General features: G+C 39.1%; 2 protein-coding genes across 5 annotated transcripts; one reads left to right on the forward strand and one right to left on the reverse strand.

Moving 5' to 3' along the window:
- Positions 1-248: 248 nt before the first annotated feature.
- Positions 249-18165, forward strand: hipk1b (homeodomain interacting protein kinase 1b). 4 transcript variants are annotated; one of them, XM_058631316.1, is made up of 18 exons: positions 249-621; positions 3937-4670; positions 4983-5174; positions 5297-5478; positions 5638-5761; positions 6348-6467; positions 6672-6758; positions 6902-7086; positions 7175-7325; positions 7418-7604; positions 7940-8058; positions 10133-10267; positions 11286-11446; positions 11569-11640; positions 11959-12129; positions 14830-15044; positions 15128-15237; positions 16196-18165. In XM_058631316.1, the coding sequence occupies exons 2-18, from the start codon at positions 3939-3941 to the stop codon at positions 16658-16660; spliced, it is 3408 nt and encodes a 1135-aa protein (XP_058487299.1). In that variant the 5' UTR covers positions 249-621; positions 3937-3938; the 3' UTR covers positions 16661-18165. The 4 variants fall into 4 exon arrangements, with proteins under 4 accessions (XP_058487299.1, XP_058487300.1, XP_058487301.1 ...); XM_058631317.1 differs by having other exon boundaries at positions 11289-11446; XM_058631318.1 differs by lacking the exon at positions 10133-10267.
- A 5193-nt stretch (positions 18166-23358) lies between these two features.
- LOC131461248 (RING finger protein 224-like) lies at positions 23359-25405 on the reverse strand. The gene is made up of 3 exons (XM_058632344.1): positions 25211-25405; positions 24789-25109; positions 23359-23902 (listed from the first exon to the last, which is right to left on the reverse strand). Exons 2-3 carry the CDS (start codon positions 25094-25096, stop codon positions 23788-23790), a joined length of 423 nt encoding a protein of 140 aa, XP_058488327.1. The 5' UTR covers positions 25097-25109; positions 25211-25405; the 3' UTR covers positions 23359-23787.
- Between the last annotated feature and the right edge of the window lie 352 nt (positions 25406-25757).

The following is a 25757-nucleotide window of genomic DNA, read 5'->3' on the forward strand; positions in this document are numbered from 1 at the left end:
CGTTTCCTTTTACCGTAAAAAATGCTGTTTCTCGTTTTCCCCTTGACGCCTAAAAACCACCGAACACATGACTCGACCACTCTTTAGACCGCGGTGGCGTCGTATGACAGACGTAAATTCATATTTGTATTCGCTTCAATAGTACTTTTAATCTCTTTATATCTTGTTAAAATAACACTAACGTCCGTGTGTCTACGCCATCAAGCTGATGGTAATTACGGTAGTGAGCGGAAATGCCGTAAGGCTCGCAGCTGATATAAGGACGTGGTTTGTTCCGGTGAAAAGTGGCTTTCGCTGCTCCAAGAGAGGCGGTTTTATAATATAATTTATTTTATTTTTTCATCAATAACTGTGCGAATTTTTAAGGATATTGACATTTAATGTTGTAAGACAATGAGACCTTGGTGTTTTTCCTCTGAGTTCGGGACTCTGTGACGTCTTGTCCCGATGGCTAGCATTTCATCGACTGAAGAAACAATGCAGGCCTAGCGAGCGGCTAACTGTAGCAGCTAACTGTAGCTAGCGGAAGCTAATCGAAGAAGGCTAGTCCAGCAGCAGACTGCAGTGGGATTTAAACCTTGGACGAAGCAGTTTTTCGACGCTGTTATTCCATCCAATCCGGTATGTTGCATCTTTTTTGGCATCTTGTGTTTAATTGCATACGCGCTGTGTCATTCAAACACATTAATTGTGAGTTTTTATCAGCCGACCAAGAGAATATTAACAGAAAGTTCAACCGTTGACTTGCTAGCATCAGCGAGCTAAGAAGTGTTGCCTTGTTGATTTGGCTCTTATAGGATTGCCTGTCTCAGTGTGGTAAGCTTCGGATTTCCGTGGCGAATAAAGTGGCAGGTTAATCACGCTTTCAGATGGGATGTTTATTTATTTTTTCTTATTGAACAACAACAATAACGGCTGAACTTCCACCAATGTCAACCAGTCTCAAGTCAGCATTCACAACACAACGTTAGCTTCATAACTTCACTTTCATTTATTAGATCTTGTTATAAATTAAATATAACAAGTGATGCCATTTTTACAACCTTAAATGTAGTAAAGAATATACTTTAGTGGTCCTCCAAGTGGTATTTTTTGTTGTGGCCCAGAAGTGTAATGATAAAAACAAGTAAAATACTTAGTAATAAAAAGGGACAGAATACATAACTATTGAATAACATGTATGCAATAATATTGTTTGATTTATATGAATATAAATTATTTAAGTGAATTCAGGTAAGACCAATCTTAAAATAGTGACTTGCTGTACAGTTACGTAATTTATCCCCTTGGAAACTACAGTATCCATTAGCTCCCGCAGATAAACACACCAACAACTAAAACCTAACACTAACAGTGCAAAAACAGGTTTATTTATTGTAGGACCACTCAACCTCATTCAAAATGTTTACCATTCAAAGCAGTGTGACACCTGTAACCTGAGCAGTGCTCAAGTGTCTTTGCTCAGTTGAGATGTGGAATTTTGCCTCTGGCAGTTGAAACCAGATGCTTCTGCTCATTTCCAGAGGAAAATAGGACATTTCAGCGCTAGTGATCTGGGAGAAGTTGAAAATGACATGAACCTTTAGTTTTATTGTTAAGTGTATCACATCCAGAGATACAAGCCCTTTTTTCTGCAAAATTAATACATTTTCCTATTTACTGTTCACGAAAAAAGTCTGTGATTCAGTAATAGTTTCAATAGTACCTTCCAACATGGAGGAACAGCACTATATTTTTGACTGGATGTGGTTTTCCGTCATGTTATTGTAGCATCTCAAACAGGCTGGACACATTTTGGTGCATGACACGGGTTAGGGTAAAACTACACACTCATTGACTAAAATATCAACAAAGTGCATGATGGTGGTTGGTAGTCCCAGCTTTGTATGGTGTCCACTTGCACAACTTTTAATTTAACAGTTGTTTTAGTGCATATACAGCCCTTTTTCAAACCTCCCCACTCAAACAGAGCTGTGTAAGTTGTATACCAAAACACAAACACCCTATCTTAAAGGGGACATAATATGCAAAATCAACTTTTTAATAATTTTAATACTTAATTTGGGACTCTTGAGGCCCTACCAGTCGCCAAAGTGTGGAAAAAGAATACTCAGTCATGTTTTCGTGGTCCCCTTTAGTGTAAGTATAGGCGATAAAACACGCAATGTTGAATTCCCTGCTCATTATGACGGCAGCATGCGCATTTCACCGCGAAGTTGCCACCCCACCAGTAAGTTTACTTCGAGAGTTCCACCGTAGCTCCACCTTGTCCCTATAAAATGCGAGAGTGAAGGCGAGGGAGGAAGAGTGGTATTATGTCAACGCGGAGGGATAAGTGTGCTGTTCGTGGCTGCACAGTGGAGCACAGTGTTTTACACAAACTTCCAGCCTCAGAGGATTTGCGTGTCCGGTGGATACATTTTATGTATGAAGCTAATGTGCCAGATAAAGTCAGCAAACGTGTTCGCACCACTTCGCGACAGACTGCGGCCAGTGGTCGCTGTATTTAGTCAGCGACCGTATTTCACCGACGTACAAACACACACATTTTGAAGAAAAGGTCAAATTGAGCTGATAACCGACCATTCTGACACGTCCTAATTAAAAATATTTGTTCAGTACGTCCTCCATGACCGGAGCACAGACTCAGTCTGATACAGTCACATACAGCCGCAGTTTATGCAGCTCGCCGGTGGCGATCAGCGGTGCTGTCCCTAAGTCTTTTTAACTTATTTACTGTTCGGCTTGATCCTTGTGTCGGACGTCTCTTCCTGTGACGGCACTCTCGCTGTTTTCTGCGCACGCTGCCATGTTGATATTGTCAGAGAACTAGTGGAGGGAGGGGGAGAGGAATGGAGTGGAGGGAACAGGAGCTGAGTGAGCGCAGTAAAAGGCCAAATCAGAAACCCCCTGGAAGAAGTGGGTGTGTGTTTGCCTGTGTCTCATTTGCATGTAAAGGGACCAGGCACAAAACCGAGCGTTCTGAAAGGGGTGGTTTTGGCAGGGTTATTGAACTGCTATGGTGCTTCATCCTTATGGTATTTTGACCAAAGCATGTCACATACATGTTCATTAGGACACCAGGGAACTATTTTAACTTGGAGAAATAGGGTATAAAATGTCCCCTTTAACAATTCTGGAAATCAGTGTCAGTGTGTGCTGATATAACTACACCTCTGTTTGCTGTTCAGTGTTAACTGTTGTTTGGGTTAGCATTAAAAGTTTATTGAGAAAATAAAAAAGTAAAAAGACAAATGAACTTTCTTGAATTTGAAAAATAAATAACTATTAAAGAATATAAACAGCAGTTTTAGACAATGTAAATCATTGTTTACATGCAACTCTTGGAGTATGTCCACAGTGTTTATACCAATATCCCTGTTCTTATTACCTTTACACACAAAGCTTATTGCCTTTACACACAAAGCACAGTCTGATACTTTTTAGTTTTATTGATCCGAGTCATTTAATTTTTTTAATTAAATGACTCGCACAGTCGTGCATTTAGTAAAAGTAAAAAAACAAACATGATAAGTTATGTTTTTGAAAGTCAGACATTTTGGAACTCAAATATGAACTTGGTGTCCATAAAGGCTTGTTAGAGTAAGTCTTTCAAATGTGAATAACAAGTTCTTTCCTCAAATGATCTACAAAACTCTTGTCATACTTTGCATGTCACAACTGGCCAGATTTGGCTGGAGTCCAGAGAAAACTACTGATTGTGTCTTTGTTAATGTACAAACCAAGCTTGTAATCTAATTTCTATGATTTGGTCACTACAACCAGTGTGACAAATATCACTACACTAATAGTACCTGCAGTGGCTCCAGGAGTTCTTATGAGTCAAGATTTTAATAAATGATAGGGTTTATTTGGTAATTCAAGAGGTTTGGGATTCTTTTGTTATGTCTAAATTTTCTTTAAATCTCTTTTCAGCTATGAGCTCTCAGCTGCAGGTCTTCTCACCCCCTTCCATCTCCTCCAGTGCCTTTTGCCGTGTTAAGAAGCTGAAAGTCGAGAGCAATGTTTGGGACGTGTCCACCTCTGAAGCTTACAGCTCCATAGCAGGCCAGTCGGCGTATGCTTTCACGCCTGCAATGGCTGTGCCACCCTTTGCACCTTCTCTGGTCTTCCCTCCTACAGCTCCTGGCTCCAGGGGCCAAGTGGTGGTGCGGGCAGCTGATAGCACCGGCAGTCTTCCACGAGGTTCCAGTCGACGTGTCACTGAGCATGCAACGTCCTCCTCTTACACTCATGCTGAAACAGCATCTGAAACCAGGGCACACAGGCATGGGCAGAAGAGAAAAATTGAGGAGACGAATGAAGGCAGTGGGAGTGGATGTGGCAGTGTGCAAATATTAGAGGAGCTTTCGGCTCCTGCAGCAACATACTCCAACCGTACAGGTGGGGGTGGTGGAGGGGGCACAGGCCAATCTATACCGCATTCGGCTCCAACCACCAAGAGCAGCAGCTCCAATGGCGAAGGAGATTATCAGCTAGTGCAGCATGAGATCCTCTGCTCAGTGTCCTGTAGCTATGAAGTGCTGGAGTTCCTGGGAAGAGGCACATTTGGACAAGTAGCTAAATGTTGGAAGAGGGGCACGAATGAGATTGTTGCCATCAAGATCCTAAAGAACCATCCTTCCTATGCTCGTCAGGGCCAAATTGAGGTAAATCAGATAAATATTTGTTTGCTCTACCTCAATAACGCAATAACTAGCCTGCCTCAATTACCCAGTTAACTGTCAACCTTCAAAAATAATTGAAACAAGCACTGTGATTTTTAAGTTTTCTTTGATTTCTTTGCCCCATTAAAATTGTCTTTTTTGGTTTGTTGACAAAACAAGACATATAAAGAGGCAGCTTTAGTCATTGTAGAGAAAACTGGCCAAATGAAACTTGCAACATATTACTGTATTATATTATTAATCACTGAATTGTTCTTGCCATTCATGATGTGAATGTATGTGCCTCTTTCATAGGTGGGCATCCTGAACCGGCTGAGTGCAGAGAACGCAGATGAATATAATTTTGTGCGTTCATATGAATGCTTCCAACACAAGGGCCACACCTGCTTGGTGTTTGAAATGCTGGAGCAGAACCTTTATGATTTTCTGAAGCACAGCAAGTTTAGTCCACTCCCACTACGGCACATTAGACCCATCCTACAGCAGGTTAGCAAATGTTTTGACATACACACTCAATATTATTGGTTTTTTTTTAGCCATCTTGAAAGTACCCATTTTTCATTCTTGGTGTTTCATCTTGGGTAATATTTGTATGTTTGAATATTTAGGTGGCTACAGCACTGATGAAGTTGAAGAGCCTGGGCCTAATTCATGCAGACCTAAAACCTGAAAACATCATGCTGGTTGACCCACTTCGACAGCCGTACAGGGTGAAGGTTATTGACTTTGGCTCAGCAAGTCATGTTTCCAAGGCCGTCTGCTCAACCTACTTACAGTCTCGCTACTACAGGTTGGTAGGAAGCCATTGGGCTGTGCTTTTGTTTATCATAATACACTTCCTTGCAGTCATGAAGCACGGGTGCTACCAAATAAGCCACTTTTATGCAACCCAACTGTTTTTCTTTGGCACTAGTCTTTAATTTCTTTAATTTTCTTCTTTACTGTCTAGGGCTCCAGAGATCATCTTGGGTTTGCCTTTCTGTGAGGCCATTGACATGTGGTCTTTAGGCTGTGTGATAGCTGAACTGTTTCTAGGTTGGCCTCTCTACCCTGGAGCCTCTGAGTATGACCAGGTCAGTACCAGTGATTGCATTTCCCAGGCTATATTTTGATGAAGTTGCATGTTGCAGTTGAATATCCCTCACCTTCCAAGTGTGTTTGTTTGTCCATTGCGGGCTATTGTAAAAATCATGATGGCCCAAAACCACCAATTTTTTTTTATTTGCCAAATTTCTGCACCTCAACAACCTGCCTCAGATTTAGCGACATGGTTTGGGCTGGTGGAATCCTGTTTGGTTCACTGCCTCCTCCAGCAGGACTGCAAATTGTCCCACCAAAATTCACAAATCACTAGTTTTCGTCAGCGAGCTTAACAATCTGTACATGAAGAATCATCTTCTGTCCTTGGACTGTCAGTCTGAGTAGGACCAACTCTCTCAAATATCTGCAGACAAGTGCTTTGGATTCTCATGTCATTTAGCACTCATATTGTGTAAAGGCCACCAGGCTGCAGACGCTTGGAACTTAAGTAGCAAGTCATGAGTAAATAAGTACTTGTTTTGTTTTCAATCAAAGAGGTTTAAGTGCTTCAGTATTTAAGCCCAACCTTAAGGGACTTGCAGTAATGGTTTCCTTGTGTTCTCTCCGTATCGCCTACAGATTCGTTACATTTCCCAGACTCAAGGCCTCCCAGCAGAGTACTTATTGAGTGCCGGCACTAAGACCAGCCGTTTCTTCAACCGTGGCCCTGACTCTAGCTACCCACTCTGGAGGCTGAAGGTGAATAAATCCACTCTTTAATACAGGCTTAGTTTCTGTTTATAAAACATTTTTATAGGTATCAAAAAACAGGTAAATATGTCAAGTAAAGTATTGGTGCCATTTCTCATTTTCTTATTTGAGATGAACATGCATAATTTGAGCAGGTTCTTGGACAAATGCTTTTTGGCCTTCAAATGTGATTTATTTTTTTCTTTTCCCCAGACCCCATCAGAGCATGAAATGGAGATGGGCATTAAGTCCAAGGAGGCCAGGAAGTACATCTTCAACTGTCTGGATGACATGATGCAGGTAGATCATCACATTTACTACTATCTCTGCATTGTATGTGCGTTTTGCCCACTTTTTTCTTTCTTTTTTCTATATTTGTATGTTTTTATTTTCTTTACATGTTGTTAGTTTGATCTATGTTGACATAAATATGTAAATTCTAGGTCAACTTGTCATCTCATTTGGAGGGGACGGACATGTTGGCTGAAAAAGCTGATCGACGAGAGTTTATAGACCTCTTGAAGCGGATGCTCCGTCTGGATGCAGACAAAAGGATCACACCCACAAAAACGCTGGGTCACCCCTTTGTGACGATGAGCCACCTCATGGATTATCCCCACAGCTCTCAGTAAGTGTTTTACTCCGATGTCCTCACTGTGTTAATTGAGTTGTGTTTATTGGAATTAAATCGCTCACTGTTCCTCAATTCTCTCCAGTGTGAAATCATGCTTCCAGAACATGGAGATTTGCAAGCGCCGCAGCTCCTATGACACTGGCAAGTCCTTGTACTCCACCAGTGCTGTCCCCAGTGCTGCAGCAGGGAACCTCACTGTTACCTTCAGTAGCCAACTCAACCAGCACAACCAGGCATGGCCCACTTAACAGTCAACTTTAGCATATGTTAAGGAAACTGTGACTCAAGTCTCCGCTTGTATTGATTTATGGTATTTTTCATCAAGGTGCCTTCTGCGGGAGGAGCGGTGCCTCTGTTGAACTACCAGCCAGCGCTGTATCAGCAAGCGACCATCAATATTCCGGGGCTGGCTCAGCAGAGTGTGCCAATTCCAACTCGTCCTACTGGGCTATGTAGCCAGGCAGAACCCTTCCAGCAGACTCTCATTGTCTGCCCACCCTCCACTATTCAAGGTGAAGGCAAGGCTAAACTACACAAAGAACTTCATTGTGGTCAAGATTAAAGGAAAGAAATAAAAAAATGATAATTTGAATATGTCCTGCGACATGTCATGTCAACTGTAGAGAGTATTCATTTCTGGACTAAAACTTTTGTTATATAGCTAAATGCCAAGCAGTTTTTGAATTTGTTTATCATTTAAATGCTGACAGTCCGAAGGCTATTTGTCTTTTATAACAGGAATAATGATGCTCACACACACCATCTATGTCCAGAAATGCATAAAGGCACTGACTGTTGGAGGACAAAAAGATACTAAAGTTGTTTTTGTGTGTTTGTCCATTTCCAGGGCTACAGCCATCCAATAAGAGTTCCAGTTTTCCTGTGAGGATGGAGAACTCTGTACCTATTGTACCTCAGAACCAATCTGCCCAGTCGTTGCAGATCCAGCCAAGTATGCTCACACAGGTAAGAGTTTGGGCAGTGTTTGTATACTTGTATAGTGTGTTTGCATAGTGTTTGTGTATTTGTTGAGTGTGTTTGTGAGTGTACTGTTGTGAGAGGAGGTAATACTTACTGGTTTGTGTAAATGTACCATCAAACAAGGGATACAATTCTTGTTTGTTTGTCCTGTAATTTTCATTTTGGGTAACCTCTGGCATTACAACAGAAATAATTAACTTGCATTGGCTAATTTTCTAACTTTTTCAGGATTTACCACAGAATGTTACACATGTTTCCAGTAGAGCTGTGACCTGAGAGTTACAGGAACCGTACGAAGTTCATACTGTGTAAACTGCTGGAATGACTCATGCTCCTACCTGAGGTTGACATTGCAATGACATGTTCTGTCCATATACCCCTATTAACACTGATAGGAACATGGTTCACAGCCACATTTTCCATCTGAAAGGCTCAGCATGTGTCAGCTTAGACCTCTGTCTTTTCTCAATGAATTGGTATACAGTATCTCTAAAATACAAAAGAATTTAATGATACTGACATTTAAATGTCAAAGAACCAACTTCTTTAAAAGAATGTAAAGAATGGGGAAAGGCTAATTACCATTCTTGTGAAATTATTTTCGCTAGTCTGTCAGTATTTTCTCACAATATCAAGATGCACAACATGCATATTACAATAGCTTTGTACATATTACAAAAACTGCTTGACCTGCAATAAATGTAGATTATTCCTTATGCTAGATTTGTTTGACCTTTGTTTATTTTCTTCCAATTTGGCTTAAATTCACCCATCATATGTCAAGAGAGAACTGAGTGGACAATGAGAGACCTTGCAGTTGAATTCAGATTTATTTTACATGTTTAGAGTAGAAGAAAAGTAAACCATGATGTGGGAATGAAACATAATTAATATTAATTTCAGTGTCTGAATTGGCTCGTCGCTGTTGGCACTGAACTCAAAGCTGAAAACATACAACCGTAAACTTGAGTATTTGTTTATTAATTGTAAGTCATCACAATATTCAACATTTTTTTTGCATATTGCATGTTTACCCAATATTGTGCAGCTGTACTCTGTCATTTTTCATGGTCAGATGTATTTATTGTCTGTGCATCAGTTATCTAATCTCTAGGTTTCTGTAAAAATGTGGGATCATCCACGAGTGAACATGTGAACATGTTGGCAGTGGTGCCATCATGGTGGATATTCTGAGTTCATCCTGTTGTTGTTGTTTTCATGTCCCCTCTCCTCTTTACTGCCATCACAGCTGGCCAAAGTGTGGTAGGAAGGACGGGTGGACTATGATCTTCAAATAACTGGTTTTATTTTCAGACAAGATTTTTGTTATTTCACTGTGTTGACACACACATCAGTGTTTTGCAGTAACAGGGGTGGCTTTAGTGACATGGTCAAAGTTGTTTTTGCTGATTGCACCCTGCTTTGGATTTGCTTACAAACCGGATTTGACTGCCAGGCCTCTCTTATTCCCAGTTTTCCTGTCTGGGATGGAATCCAGATGTTTAGGGCAGGAGACTCATCTGGCACAATAGGTTGTTAGCTAAAAATAGGAATAATTGCTTGACTCTACATGATTCGCTATTCATTCCATTAAGGACCTTTGTATGTTCCCTTGCCCACACACAAACATGACAAAATTAGTTATTACTCTTACTGTTATTCACATGAAGTTGAACTCCTATTGACCGTCAGTGAGGTCTCCTCCACTGCCTCACTCACTTGGTTGTGTCCCTGTTTTCACAGTAAAACACAGTGTGGATGTATAATTTTTCTTATGTGCTCATAGCGCCCTCTGCTGGACCATGAGCTGAATACTTCAGACTGTCTGATGCACATTTAGACTGTATATTTAGAAATCTTAGAAATTGAATTTTCTTCATCAAGTTCTAACATATATCAAAATTTTGGATACATGTTGATGGTGATGGAGTGTGCATCTCTTGTGCAGCTGGTTTTATCTCCTCCATCCCTTTTGTTTAAAAAATGATACAGCCTTGAAGGACGTACATTTTCTATCCTTACCCTAACATTGCCCTCACCTATCCTCCGCTCCCTCCAGGGTTCCTGCACACCCCTGATGGTGGCCACCCTGCACCCACCCTCAGCAGGCATAGCCCCACAGTATTCTCTGCCCCTGGGGCTTGGCACCGGGGTGGGTCGGCCCACCCTCTTGGAGCACACAGCCACAGTGCTGGTAAACCAACGATGACATCCCTGAAGAGACATGCACATGCACACTCGCTATACCACTAACAATGCCATCTCTCTCTGGCCCCACTTTCCATTTTCTTTCTCATGCATTTGCAAATTTTCCTTTCCGTCTGTGCTACACACTGTATGGGGATAGTCTTTAATTTTATGTATCTTATTATTACCTTGTCCCTCCACATAATGTGGACATGCCATGGTTGTCAGAATAATGACTGATCAATAATTATTTTTTTTTTAAATCACCATTGTGTGTTTTGGTGTTTATGATTTTAAATTCTCCCTTGTAATATCATATTAATAGAGAAAAATATTTCAGGGTGTCCACACCTGACAAAACAGTCTTTTCACACCATTCACACTCAGTCATTCCCTCCCTCAGTCTTCTCTCATAGGTGTGCTGAGGGCATTGAGCGCATGTGCTGCTGAGTTGGTCTGCGCTTTGCTTGCAGCTTCTCTTGTTACCATCCATCCTTGATTTTCAGCACAGGAGGTTGCAGCTACAGAGTTGACTAAAATCCATACTCCACAGCCTGATCTGACTCACCTTTTATTTCAGCCCCAGAACACGTGGCATGCTTTTTTCCCCCCTCAAGACAGCTTATCAACAGACTATTTGGAATCAGTGAAGTGAACTAATCTCTCTCAAATGTTTCTTCTTTAACAGGCACCATGGTTCTTTGTGAACTTTTTTACAATCTGACCTTTTCTAAAATGTTAAATTTGTCTGTGCTTTGCATGTTATCCTCTTGTGAATATGTTGTAGGGCTATGCTATAATGAAGGAATGGCTTGGAAAAGTTGCTCGCTTACTTTAGCTTTATGCTTTTGCTCGTAGTAGAGATTTACCCCATTGTTGTGCCTTCTCTGTTTTCTTTGAATTTGTTTCTCAGCATGGCTCAGTTTGCCTGGCCCATTCCAGTAACTAAATCATTTGTGGATTTCTTAAATGCTGATCCTTGATATTAGTGTCTGAATTGTAAGTGTCTTTTTTTCTTTTCTCAGCAGGCTTGGCCCACTGGCACCCAACAGATCCTCATACCGTCATCATGGCAGCAGGTCCCGGGTGTGGCCATCCACAGCTCTGCCCACCAGTCCACTATTCCAGAGTCTTCCCTCCAAACACATCACTCAGATGCTGCCACACAGCAGGGACACAGCTGGAGGTCAGTCAGCGAATCTCTAATATACCCCTTTCAGAATAATGAGCTTTCTTTTTCACGTTTCATATCATAATCTTTACCATTGGTGTCCATCATTAACCTGTTCCGACCTTAAACCATTACAGGGCCACGAACCAAGCTAGGACTCAGCAGGAGAGGAAGAAGGTGAAAGCCAGACGTGGAGAGAACAGGAACAGGTTGATAAATCATTCTTTCAGCATTTTTTTATGAATGTTGAGCAAATGTTTTTTGGCCATAAATCAAGAAATGTTGAGCCTATTACAACAAAATACCGTGGATATAATTAAGTCTTCACTGCATTTAAGAGTCTGGACAGACATGAAGTTAAACTGTGTCTTGACAGGGAGCACTGACTTACAACTTTATTGCAGTTTGTCTACTTCTGATTCTTCTTGGAAAATTACTCCATCTTGTGTTTTTCCTGAAAGATCTGCACCAAACTTTTTCTCCTCTTGTCATTTTCAATATTCAGTGTTTTGATGATTATTTTTTAGGGGTCTGCCAACTGCATCATTACTTGGCAGTGGTGGTTGTGACCCGACTAGTTCCAGTGCCACGTTGTCCCAGCCAATCATCATCTCTGACACACCAAGCCCGGCAGTCAGCATCATCACGATTCACAGTGACACTGACACAGAAGACGAGCGCAAGTTCCATCCTGCCAGGTATGAAAAGATGCTCCAATCAAATAAACACATGTTTTTTTTTCTGAGTTTCTGCCTCTGAAAACTGAGATTGTTGTGGCTCCTGTTATCTTCCATCATAGCTGCTACAGCGCAGGAATAGGTTTCAGTATTTGATTATTTGGTTGAATATAAAAAAGGTGGTTAGTAATGCAACTGTTGTTGTTGTTGTTTAAAAAGAAGCAAAACTGAACATGGATTAAACCAATTATTTTGGCTCCATCTTTTACCTCAAGGTGGCAGCATTTAGTTTGTGGAATCCATGTGTGTCTGCAGAAGGGATTAGATTTTCTTGCTTGCATACCGGGAGCTTTTGAATGCATCATGTTAGCTCACACCTTGTGCACTCAACTTTGTTGTTGTTTGTTTTACTGAAGTGGGCAGTTTCTCTCTGACCAGGAGGGCTGACACAATTAATCATTGCTAAATTCATGAATTTAGCATTTCTGATTTGTGTCTATGCTCCACATAAAGAAATCATTAAAACAGAATCATTCCGGTTTGTGGACGACACAAGCCATTTGAGAAACACCATCATTTCCAGGATTGATAAACACAGATCAACATTTTCTCAATTAATAGAGAAATTAAATGACAGATTAATTGATTTATGAAAATAAATGTTAGTCGCATCCTAAGACAAAAATAGATCTGATTCAGGTAGACAGCATTTGTGCTTGAACTGCCCATCTATACTACATGGATAATCCTGTACCTTTGCACTAAGATTACTGATGGATTCCTAACAAACGGTTAAATATGAGAATTGTTAATTGCTGACATACATTGCTCATGCACCCCATTTCCCACTAGTCAAAAAAACCCAGGCTTAAGGTCACGATCGGCACGAGCTCGGGTCAGGTGGTTGTGTGTTTCTCATCACTACCACCTGGGTTTTCATCACCATCCATTTTGTATTTATTTCTCCTTCGCACACACTTTCTCCTATGTTCTGTGCTGCACTCACTCAGTGCCGCTGCTTGTAAACTCTGTGGAGGCGGAAGAGAGTTGCTCTTCCGCCTCCACTGAATCACATGATGTAAAGGAGCTTGATGTTGAGAGAGAAGGCAGCAACAAGAGGAAAATGGGATCGTTTATTTGCGATGCTGCTCATGAAATAAAATGCAGAAGAATTGTTTTCATTTAGAAATTAGATCACGTGTTGAGAACACGATATTTTTTAACCTTTTACCTTTTGTTTTGCTCATGTTTTCTTCTTCCTCCGACTTTGTCTCAGGTTTGTATGTGGTGCCACAATCTATACATCCGGGATGCAGTGGTTAAAAGAAATGCCTAGGGTTGGGACAATATTGCTTGTATCGATATACCGTAAATTTCAGCCTATTAAGCGCACCTGACTACAAGCCACACCAGCTACATTTTAAAAGAAAATAAATTTTGTACATCTATAGGCCGCACTTGAATATAAGCCGCAGGTTTTCATGTTGTTACCAGTAGCGGAACCAGGATTCAATCTCTTATCAAAGAAGTTTGTTAATGAATGCATCGACTTTATGAATGGCGAGTGAGTGCGCTTGACTAGCACTGAATGATGCGTCTCGATCACGGATGCATCATTCAGTGAAGGATGCGTCCGTGATCGCAAGTGGGCTACGGACAAAAGTGGGCCCACCTGTAACGCCGTGTATGGTTGTAACATGAGATATTTACATAGAAAGACGCTACACGGAAGTTTTTTTGTTGTTTTTATTAAAACACGGGGTGAACATGCCTACACGTTTAGAAAATAAAACAGCACCGACACGGCATCAACATGCCTGGTTAAAAATAAACACTGCACCAACCCGAAAGTAACACGCCTGGTTAGAAAAGAAAACACTTTAGCCTACCAGAAAAGTCATTGGTCGCTATCTTCATCTTCTTCTTGCGCACTTAAGCCACTGAAGTCTTCATCTTCAGTGCATAATATTTCCCCGCGTCTGTCTCACTTTTGCGTTTACTGCTAGAGAGTGCCCCCCGGTGGCCTTTAGCCAGTAAAAATCTATAAATTAGTCGCACCGTTGTATAGACCGCAGGGGTCAAAGTGTGGGAACAAAGTAGCGGCTTATAGGCCGAAATTTACGGTAGTTAATTTGGCGTCATTTGGCTTACTCTGTTATCATTTCTTGTCCTTACGCTAGTGTAGTCATATTCTCATCATCTGTTTTTGTTGTTTATTTTCTTTTTGAAATAACAGTTTGCGGTGCAGTTGCAGCAAATACGTCAGTGGAAAAGTGTTAATTGTTATTGTTAAAATTGTAACAGTATTGTATTTTTGAATTAATTACTGTATATTTTTGTCGTGTAGGAAAGATTTGTTTTATTTTATTCATGGAGCATTTTTATTTCAGTGACCTCTAACATTTGGTATGTGGCTTAAACTTATAACAGACAGCGTGTTTATTTTTTCAACGGTTTGCCTCTAGAAAAAAAAAATCGAATATGCTATAAAGCTTTGGGGGAAACCCTAATTACGTCACAGAAAAAATATTGAAATGTATATGTCATTCAGATAAAAAAATCGATATGACTTTATGTCCATATCACCCAGCCCTAGAAGTTCCACAGGGCAGACCAATTACTGGTTATAGGAATTATGTTTACTGCCCTTTTTACTGGGTTCAATTAGGTTCACGTATCTGGTGTATAGCCACTAATTACACCGTTCCTGTCTTCACACAGTGTCAGTCTGAGCCAGCGCACTAACGTAATCAGCTGCGTGACGGTGCACGACTCCGACTCGTCGACTGCCAGCCCTCTGACCCCTCTGCCCCGCACGCTCAACCCAGCCAGCAGCGTGTCATCACGCCACGTCAAGTCTCTGGCTGTGGTGGCACCTTCAGTGAAAACACAGGCTTCTGAGAAAGGAGGGGCTTCACGTGGACGTTTGGAGACTGGTGAGTGTCGCTCATCGCGCCGTCGACACATTTTATTTGGTTAAAAGCAGCGTCATAAATTTACTTAAACTTTTATTCCCCAGTAAACTACATAAAACCTAAACGATCCAACCGGCAGCCGTGCAGTTCTGGGGAGAGTGTGGAGCAGCATGGACTAGTGCCAAGTCAGTCACACCCATTAAACCTGAGCCAGGTGAGGTGTTGCGTGGGAATTTCCAATGAAATGTTTTGAATACAGTCGCGTAAGAGTTTTTTCTGTATTACTGACAGTATAATTTAAACACAGGGTTGAAGCAAACACCAGTGAGTTTATCCGCTGTAAAAAAAATGTGAGAACCAAAAACAAAGCATTGTTCAAACACAGGCAGATTCAAGGAGCAGCTACAGAATCTGCAGAAAGATAATTTGTTCTGGCATTGTGGGAAAATGTCGCTTTGTCCAACGCCCACGACTCTTTTTTATTTTTTTTTTTATTTTTTTTTAATGTTTCTCTCTGAAAGTTAGCTTTTTTGACGAGCAGTCTGGAGAATGTAAGGTTCACTCTTTATAAGAGGTAAACTGATTCATCGTAATCAACTAAATCCTGCCACTGCTGATGTTAAATCAGTGTAGCCGATGTATGATGTCTATTTATTTATTTGTCAATATGTTTGGCCAGTTTTTTTCCCTCCCATCTGATTTAAAAATATAGCAGTTTAAAAACAACAAATGTACACTTGTCCGTCTCTCCTTTCTGCATTGTCAGCACTGCAGTACAGTGTTCTGTGTTTAAAAACTATTATACATTTGTTATATTACATTATGTTAACTGTTGTGTATAACCTAAAACACGTTCAAACTATTGTGAAATGAGTTTACTTATGTCAGTTCCACTCAACTCTGTGTGTTTCTTAGTGTTTAGATCTTGTTTCTCTTTCCAGTAAAGCGAGAGATGACTACAAACAGGTTTGGAGTACGACTAAAAGGTCATAGGTTCACAGTTTTGAGATTCCAGATAAAAGAGAGGCAAAACATATTTTTTTTAAAAACACCAACACTGCAGCTTTACTATACAGTAATGTGTAAACTAAAAATTACAGGGGTTGAGACAGGTTACAAAATTCACCCCTCGGCTGATTGTTGTGTATGTCTGCCTTGTCATTGCTGTTTAGGTTCAGCCGGTGGTTTCATCATCTCAGGAGCGTTCGGGTTTGTCCCACACTGACTCATCTTTGCGCCGGCAGCAGACGTTCCCTCCGGCCGTCTCTGCCTCTCACTACTACAACCCAGAAGTGTCGGCGCTGACGTCGGCCACGGCCTCAGGCTCCGGCCTGTACACGTACCCGGCCTCCACTGCCCTGTCCTCAGCGTCTCAGGCCATGGAGCATCTGCTGGGCCGTGGCCACAGCAGCCACGGACACTCGCCCTCCACCTATGCAGCAACGTACACCTCGTCCTCCAGGAGAGACTCGGCCAGCCGCAGGGATTCCGTCAGTAGCCTGCTGCACGGCCTCCCCGCGGCCTACCAGCACCAGTTCACCACTGTTTCTCCGTATGTTAGTGTGACGCCGCGGGCCGAGGCTTACGGTGCCTACCAGCTGAGTCCCAGGCGCCTCACGCAGTACCCGTACCTATAGACAGCCACAAACACTCTGTGAACAAAGAAAAGAAAATACACTTCCCCTCATACTATCACAAAGGGACATTTAATCTGTATTTCTAATAGAATAACTATTACTCACTTTTGCTGCTTTTGTCCACAAGGCAGAATCTCACTTCCAACTGTGGACTGTTTGAGTGTTTAATGTTTTTAATGTTCTTTGGTATTATTTGATATCAGGTCAGTTTGTTTTCCCTTAAAAATCATGTTTTATTTCCCCATATTTTAGTCCCCGTCATACCCCGATGTGCAGTAATGTCATTGTGGTTCATGTATTTTACATCCGTTAATCTTGAGGTTTCGCGTGAAGAGAGATTTTTGCTCCTGTCACAAACTGCGATGACACTTAAGGATTTTTATTTTATTTTAACACCTGACTTTCAACACGCAAGGATCATGAAGTTGAAACGGGGAGAAAAAGAAAAGAGTCACGATCCTTGTTACAAAGTTTTCACACTAATCTAGCGAGGCCCTATGTTTTAGCACATATTACTGACTGTGTCTGTTTACTCACAATTATGTCTTTTACAATGTTTAAATTATGTTGTTTGTCAGCGTGAGCTCGGAAGAGGACTAAGAGAAAGGTGTGGTTAAAAACTGTGATGGATACGTGTTAATTTAAGTGCACATGTGATAATAGTCTCTTAATGTAGTGATATTGTTTAGACAGGAATAACCATGTCCTTTTTAAAAAAAGAAACAAAAAAAAATGCATCAACTGAGTCTTGAATGTATTTATGAAGTAGAGCATAACCTCCTGAGGAATGACGTGAGGAAAAAAAAAATTCAAATAAACCTTTTCAATCCAGACTTTCCTTCAAATATGAAAAACATATTCTATATTATCTGTGAAGCCTGATTGTTTAGGACCTGATTATTATTATTATTATATATATAACATGGATACATGGCCAGTTATAACAGTCTTTGTTGCTATATATATATATATATATATATATATATATATATATATATATATATATATATATATATATATATATATATAATTTTATATATATAAAATTGATGATTTGGAAACTCCCCTCACTGCAATACGATGACTAATGTATTTAATGGTACACAAACAGCTGTGTAATGGTCTCTGTGGTCAGTTGTCTGGTGAGCAGACGCTGGAGTTGTGACGTCCTTCAACACCGTTCAATCAAAGGCGACATTGAAGGCAGTTTTTCCACAGACGAACAATAACAATTGCCGTGTGTGTGATAAGAGGAGGTTAAATATTTGGATGGTTTTTTGTGTTATGAAATCGCTTTTCTTTTTTTTCTTTTTTTCTTCCTCCCTGCTGTGTTTGCATCAGTTTTGTGTTGTAACGTCTTGACTGTTAAACTGTATTTCATCTTAACGTAGTGTAGTTGAGAGACTTGTTTGGTAGTAAGTAATTCAGGGAAAAAAAATGCTTTCGGCTCAAATAATCCACAGTCACTGTTTTCAATAAAATAACCACAAATTCACAAAAACTCACCGGCTGTTTTGTGTTTTTTGTACTGTGAAACGTAGCGTTGGTTGCTGTTGTGAGCAAATGAGGTGAGAGGATAATTAAAGAAAACAAAAACAGTCGAGCACAGACCACAGCCGAGGCTTAAACACCTGTGTTTATACTGGCACCACTACATTTTTACACTTTTTTAAACGTTGGACGTCCTTCAATAACAGATGACCCAAAAACGCCAAAAAAAGGTCACACTGATGAAGTATTTAAGGATGTCTGTGCAGGATGCTGGGCTACACGGCTGGTGTAGTGGTTAGTGTTCTTGCCTTTGCAACAAGAACACCTGGGTTTGAGACCCAGTTGGAACAAGGATCTTTCTCTGTGGAGTTTTTCATGTTCTCTCTGTGTGTGTGTGTGGCATTTCTCCGGGTTAATAAATAAATACAGAAATAAATAAATGTATGAATAAATGAATAAATAAGTGCTTTGCATTTATTTCTACATTTCTGTTCACTTACATTTATTTATTTAAATGTACATACTAAACTCTGACTTTTTTGTCACATTTTGGACGACATACTAAACTATGACTTTTTTGTACATTTTTGGACGACATACTAAACTATGACTTTTTTCGTCACATTTTGGACGACATACTAAACTATGACTTTTTTCGTCACATTTTGGACGACATACTAAACTATGACTTTTTTTTCTCATTTTGGACGACATACTAAACTATGACTTTTTTCGTCTCATTTTGGACGACATACTAAACTATGACTTTTTCGTCTAATTTTGGACGACATACTTAACTATGACTTTTTTTTCTCATTTTGGACGACATACTAAACTATGACTTTTTTCGTCACATTTTGGACGACATACTAAACTATGACTTTTTTTGTCACATTTTGGACGACATACTAAACTATGACTTTTTTTTCTAATTTTGGACGACATACTAAACTATGACTTTTTTTTCTAATTTTGGACGACATACTAAACTATGACTTTTTTTTCTCATTTTGGACGACATACTAAACTATGACTTTTTTTTCTAATTTTGGACGACATACTAAACTATGACTTTTTTTTCTAATTTTGGACGACATACTAAACTATGACTTTTTCGTCTCATTTTGGACGACATACTAAACTATGACTTTTTTTTCTAATTTTGGACGACATACTAAACTATGACTTTTTTTTCTAATTTTGGACGACATACTAAACTATGACTTTTTCGTCTCATTTTGGACGACATACTAAACTATGACTTTTTTTTCTAATTTTGGACGACATACTAAACTATGACTTTTTCGTCTCATTTTGGACGACATACTAAACTATGACTTTTTCGTCTCATTTTGGACGACATACTAAACTATGACTTTTTCGTCTCATTTTGGACGACATACTAAACTATGACTTTTTTGTCTCATTTTGGACGACATACTAAACTATGACTTTTTCGTCTCATTTTGGACGACATACGAAACTATGACTTTTTTTCTCATTTTGGACGACATACTAAACTATGACTTTTTTTCTCATTTTGGACGACATACTAAACTATGACTTTTTTGTCACATTTTGGACGACATACTAAACTATGACTTTTTCGTCTCATTTTGGACGACATACTAAACTATGACTTTTTTGTCACATTTGGGACAACATACTAAACTATGACTTTTTTTTCTCATTTTGGATGACATACTAAGCTATGACTTTTTTTTCTCATTTTGGCCGACATACTAAACTATGACTTTTTTTTCTCATTTTGGACGACATACTAAACTATGACTTTTTGGTCTCATTTTGGACGACATACTAAACTATGACTTTTTCGTCTCATTTTGGACGACATACTAAACTATGACTTTTTTGTCTCATTTTGGACGACATACTAACCTATGACTTTTTTTCTCATTTTGGACGACATACTGACTTTTTTATCACATTTTGGACGACATACTAAACTATGACTTTTTTGTAAATTTTTGGACGACATACTAAACTATGACTTTTTTGTCAATTTTTGGACAACATACTAAACTATGACTTTTTTGTCAATTTTTGGACGACATACTACACTATGACTTTTTGTCACATTTTGGACGACATAATAAACTATGACTTTTTCGTCACATTTTGGACGACATACTAAACTATGACTTTTTTGTCTCATTTTGGACGACATACTAAACTATGACTTTTTCGTCTCATTTTGGACGACATACTAAACTATGACTTTTTCGTCTCATTTTGGACGACATACTAAACTATGACTTTTTTGTCACATTTTGGACGACATATTAAACTATGACTTTTTTGTACATTTTTGGACGACATACTAAACTATGACTTTTTTTCTCATTTTGGACGACATACTAAACTATGACTTTTTTCGTCACATTTTGGACGACATACTAAACTATGACTTTTTCGTCTCATTTTGGACAACATACTAAACTATGACTTTTTTGTAAATTTTTGGACTACATACTAAACTATGACTTTTTTGTCACATTTTGGACAACATACTAAACTATGACTTTTTTGTAAATTTTTGGACTACATACTAAACTATGACTTTTTTGTCACATTTTGGACGACATACGAAACTATGACTTTTTCGTCTCATTTTGGACGACGTACTAAACTATGACTTTTTGGTCTCATTTTGGACGACATACTAAACTATGACTTTTTCGTCTCATTTTGGACGACATACTTAACTATGACTTTTTTGTCACATTTTGGACGACATATTAAACTATGACTTTTTTGAACATTTTTGGACGACATACTAAACTATGACTTTTTTTCTCATTTTGGACGACATACTAAACTATGACTTTTTCGTCTCATTTTGGACGACATACTAAACTATGACTTTTTCGTCTCATTTTGGACGACATACTTAACTATGACTTTTTTGTCACATTTTGGACGACATACGAAACTATGACTTTTTTTTCTCATTTTGGACGACATACTAAACTATGACTTTTTCATCTCATTTTGGACGACGTACTAAACTATGACTTTTTCGTCTCATTTTGGACGACATACTAAACTATGACTTTTTCGTCTCATTTTGGACGACATACTTAACTATGACTTTTTTGTCACATTTTGGACGACATACTAAACTATGACTTTTTCGTCTCATTTTGGACGACATACTAAACTATGACTTTTTCGTCTCATTTTGGACGACATACTAAACTATGACTTTTTCGTCTCATTTTGGACGAGATACTAAACTATGACTTTTTTGTAAATTTTTGGACTACATACTAAACTATGACTTTTTTGTCACATTTTGGACGACATACGAAACTATGACTTTTTCGTCTCATTTTGGACGACATACTAAACTATGACTTTTTTGTCTCATTTTGGACGACATACTAAGCTATGACTTTTTTGTCACATTTTGGACGACATACTAAACTATGACTTTTTTGTACATTTTTGGACTACATACTAAACTATGACTTTTTTGTCAATTTTTTGACTACATACTAAACTATGACTTTTTCGTCTCATTTTGGACGACATACTAAACTGTGACTTTTTTATCACATTTTGGACGACATACTAAACTATGACTTTTTCGTCTCATTTTGGACGACATACTAAACTGTGACTTTTTTATCACATTTTGGACGACATACTAAACTATGACTTTTTTGTAAATTTTTGGACGACATACTAAACTATGACTTTTTTGTCCATTTTTGGACGACATACTAAATCATTACTTTTTTATCACATTTTGGACGACATACTAAACTATGACTTTTTTCTCACATTGGACAACATACTAAAATATGACTTTTTTGTCACATTTTGGACGACATAATAAACTATGACTTTTTTGTCAGATTTTGGACGACATACTAAACTATTACTTTTTTTGTCATATTTTGGACGACATACTAAACTATGACTTTTTTGTCAATTTTTGGACGACATACTACACTATGACTTTTTGTCACATTTTGGACGACATAATAAACTATGACTTTTTCGTCACATTTTGGACGACATACTAAACTATGACTTTTTTGTCTCATTTTGGACGACATACTAAACTATGACTTTTTTCGTCACATTTTGGACGACATACTAAACTATGACTTTTTCGTCTCATTTTGGACGACATATGAAGTTTTTCTCACATGTTGGACGTCATACTAAACTATGACTTTTTGTTTATTTTTGGACTATCTTTGTCAACTAGTACCTAGAGAGCTAGAGAGTTGAGGCTTTTTCAAGGCTCGTTCTTTCCTCCCATTATTGCCGTTGTTGATGATGAAGTTGAAATCCTCATTGAAATTGAAATGATGCACGCAACGCAACGCTGAGTTTTCAATTGGTTTTTGGAAGTTATTTTGTTTGCTTTTGAAGGTTTTTAGTTTGGTTTAGTTGTTTTTAAAACACCCAGACAGACACACATATATTCGTAGACACATACCTCCAGTGGGATTTGAACCCATGATGACTTGAGTCGTGATGCGACGTCCTTGTCCACTGGACCATCTTCAGCGCTGGTGATTTCCCCGACAGTGACAGACAATCACATGAAATAAGTGAACTGATGAAGGATCAAACAGTTTGTCCTCGTAATTCAACTGTTAAATTTTTGAAAAACTCTGACCAAGATGAGAGCATAGAGAGGAAGTTACTAACAGTACCAACTTCCAGATAAACCACGAATGAGTCTTGAATTTGTGACACCTCTTGGTAACTTTTCATCTTTGACGGGTCTAGTACAAATAGATTTTTTTTTTTATGTTGGTGCGATTAACATGCTCATATAAGTTCAATTACAGTTAAGTTGAGTTTGTGGTCCCGGTGAAATTTGGGGCAACTTAGTTTGGACTTAGTTTGGTTTTGAGCCATTTTGCACTGCTTTTTTTGCATGTATGCAATGCTTAGTGCCTTAAAAATGTGATCCTTTCGGAAGAAAAGTTAATAAATTCCAGGAATTCCAGCAGGTCCAGCACTTAACTCCTCCCCAAACATAGATCTGTTTATTTTATATAATCAGGTTAATGCTTTCAATCTAAACGTTGACACAGGAAAAAAACGAGGCATCAAACCCTTTTCTTTTACATCAAAGTCTACATTTTTCCCTTGGACGATGCAAGTCATACGACGATCATCAATCTAACAACAGTGACCACACGGTTTCTGAAATTCACAGTTTATTTTTAAATACACATCAGTAAACACTGCACTTGGCTCATTTTCATGGTAAAGTTACATTAAAAGAAGTACAAATATTAAATAACATTAAAAATAAAAAATACAAATTGCGAAACAATATAAAATCACTCAAACGTGAACGCGAGCAACCACGAAAAGTAACAAACAAGAGAGTTAAGTGAAGCTCTGTATCGTGAGGCTTCAGCCATGGAAGAAGATTCCATCAGTGTTTTTGATAAATGAATGACATTGTGTTTCTTTTTCCTATCATAGAAGTAACTTAGAAAAAACAAAAAGAAGTCAGAAAAAAAAGTCATTATTTCAGAAAAACAACGCCATCAAAACCTAAACAAATCAGGAAAATTATCCATTATCTCTTGACAAAAAGGATTTTTCTTCACAGATACTTCAAACGTTTATGCTTCCCATTATTTCAATAAATCAGGAAAAACACAAGACAACAGATGCTGCCGAGATGTCATCCGACCAACACGCGGTCGTCGTGTCTTGACTGTGGACATGAAACCAGACTGAGGATCAGATCTGCAAAAAAAAGGAAAGATGTCTTTAGAATTAAGGTTGAAGATAAATTCTAATTTAATGAAGTCACTTTTTCCCCACAGACAAACGAGAGTAAACGTAAATGAGCAGATTTTTCTTTTACTAAAGATTTAACTTTAAAAGTTGTGGTTCACATATCAACGTCAATGTTAAGTTTGACACTCTTCCCAGCACCTTAAATAACTTCATAAATATATTAAAAAAAGACACGTTCAAAATGATTATTTCATGTAAAGAAAAAAAAAGATCACATCATGTCGTAAGACTAATGATGTAAGACAAAAACAATTCCTATTTGTATGAAAGGTGCGTTATAAATAAAGTCTTTGATTGATTTAAAAACATTTTGGATAAGTATTAAGTGAGGTGTGTTATTTCAAACATACAGACCTTATTTTTTAGCAGAAACTTCAGCATTAAATTAAATAAAAAAGTTTCTTTATTTGGGAAAATTCTGCTCATATGTTCGGGGACCCCCCCAAAAAAAATCTCGACCCATATGTGGGTCCCGACCCAGTCTTTGGGAACCACTGGACTTTCTTTCTGACAATTTATTCACATAGTGAAATAAATAAAAACACAAAATCTAAACTTGAACGCTTGATGCGAGTCTTCATGCTGCTCTAGTACTTTACATAGTCAAATATTTAAGAATCCTAATATAATTGATAAATATAAGAGAAATAATATAATTGAATATAATTGAACTATAACTTGGTGATGACTTTATGTAAATCAGGTGCTTTTTAATTTAAATGGTGTTGCAGTAAAGCGTCAAACACAGTCTTTCCTGCGTGCACATTAAAGCTGCACGTGTGGGTCTGTTGTGTGTCCCCCCCGTGGACGAGAGCAGGACAAGCGTACTTACACTTTATTGTCTATCCTCCGCGGCTCCTCCTCTGGAATCTGCTCCCAGATTTTGTAGTCCACGTACAGGACCCTGTCCAGGTCCTTCCCGGTCAGGATGCACGTCTGCCAGCGGCACAGAGGACAGCAGATGGTGCGGATGCAATCCTCCTGCTTGGATATTTTCTGCAGACAGTGGACGCAGAAGGTGTGTTTGCAGTGGAGGAGGAGCGGGACGCGGCTCCTGCGGTAGAACTCATGGCAGCACACGATGCACTCCAGGTCCGCTTGGTCCGCTTGGTCCACCGCGGTGAAGTTTTGTGAAGACATTGTTTGTGAGAACCTGCAGCAGAGGCACGTTTTTTTTAAGTATAAAGAAGAATATAAGCAACGTTTGACTTGAATGAATGCTCTGAAATAATAAGTATTTAAAAGTATACTCACTTAAAGACTGACCGGCTGGAAGACGCTCGCTCAGGTTTGTCTTTGAGCTGCTGCTGCAGTGACTGTGTGACGTCCCCTGTGGGCTCAGGTGTTTTTAAAGCAGCCCGTGCTCATTCAGTCACCGCACCTGTTCTGTCACGCTCACGCTTGTTTCTGAGGAAGTGACTGAAGAGCGTGTTGTTTTTCTGTGGAAGAGCTCAGCGCTGCTGCATGCTGCTGCTGCTGCTGCTCACGTCACTTTGCATGACTCATTATTTTCACATAAAATCCTTTACTAGAGATTTTAACTGACATTTCATTTGCAATATCATTTGATAAAAGTTAGGGTCACTCCTGCATCTGTGTGTCTACTTGTTTCCAACATGTGTGCGTGACATTTTTAATTTGCATAGATAGTCAGTCAGTCAGTCAGTATCTACCGCTTAATCCTCCACCAGAGGGTCGCGGGGGGTGCTGTGCCAATCTCAGCTCCATCGGGCGATAGGCGGGGTACACCCTGGACACTTCCCAGTCCATCACAGGGCCACACACACACACACACACACAT

This window comes from Solea solea, chromosome 6 (assembly GCF_958295425.1).
Source record: "Solea solea chromosome 6, fSolSol10.1, whole genome shotgun sequence".
In the NCBI taxonomy this organism is placed as follows: Eukaryota; Metazoa; Chordata; class Actinopteri; order Pleuronectiformes; family Soleidae; genus Solea; species Solea solea.

Coding starts and splice junctions, on each gene's coding strand:
- hipk1b (XM_058631316.1), top strand. CDS start 3,939: ATGAGCTCTCAGCTGCAGGTCTTCTCACCCCCTTCCATCTCCTCCAGT. Junction 7,087..7,174: donor GATTATCCCCACAGCTCTCA/GTAAGTGTTTTA, acceptor AATTCTCTCCAG/TGTGAAATCATGCTTCCAGA. Junction 10,268..11,285: donor AGCACACAGCCACAGTGCTG/GTAAACCAACGA, acceptor TTCTTTTCTCAG/CAGGCTTGGCCCACTGGCAC.
- LOC131461248 (XM_058632344.1), bottom strand. CDS start 25,096: ATGTCTTCACAAAACTTCACCGCGGTGGACCAAGCGGACCAAGCGGAC. Junction 23,903..24,788: donor CGGAGGATAGACAATAAAGT/GTAAGTACGCTT, acceptor TTTTTTTTGCAG/ATCTGATCCTCAGTCTGGTT.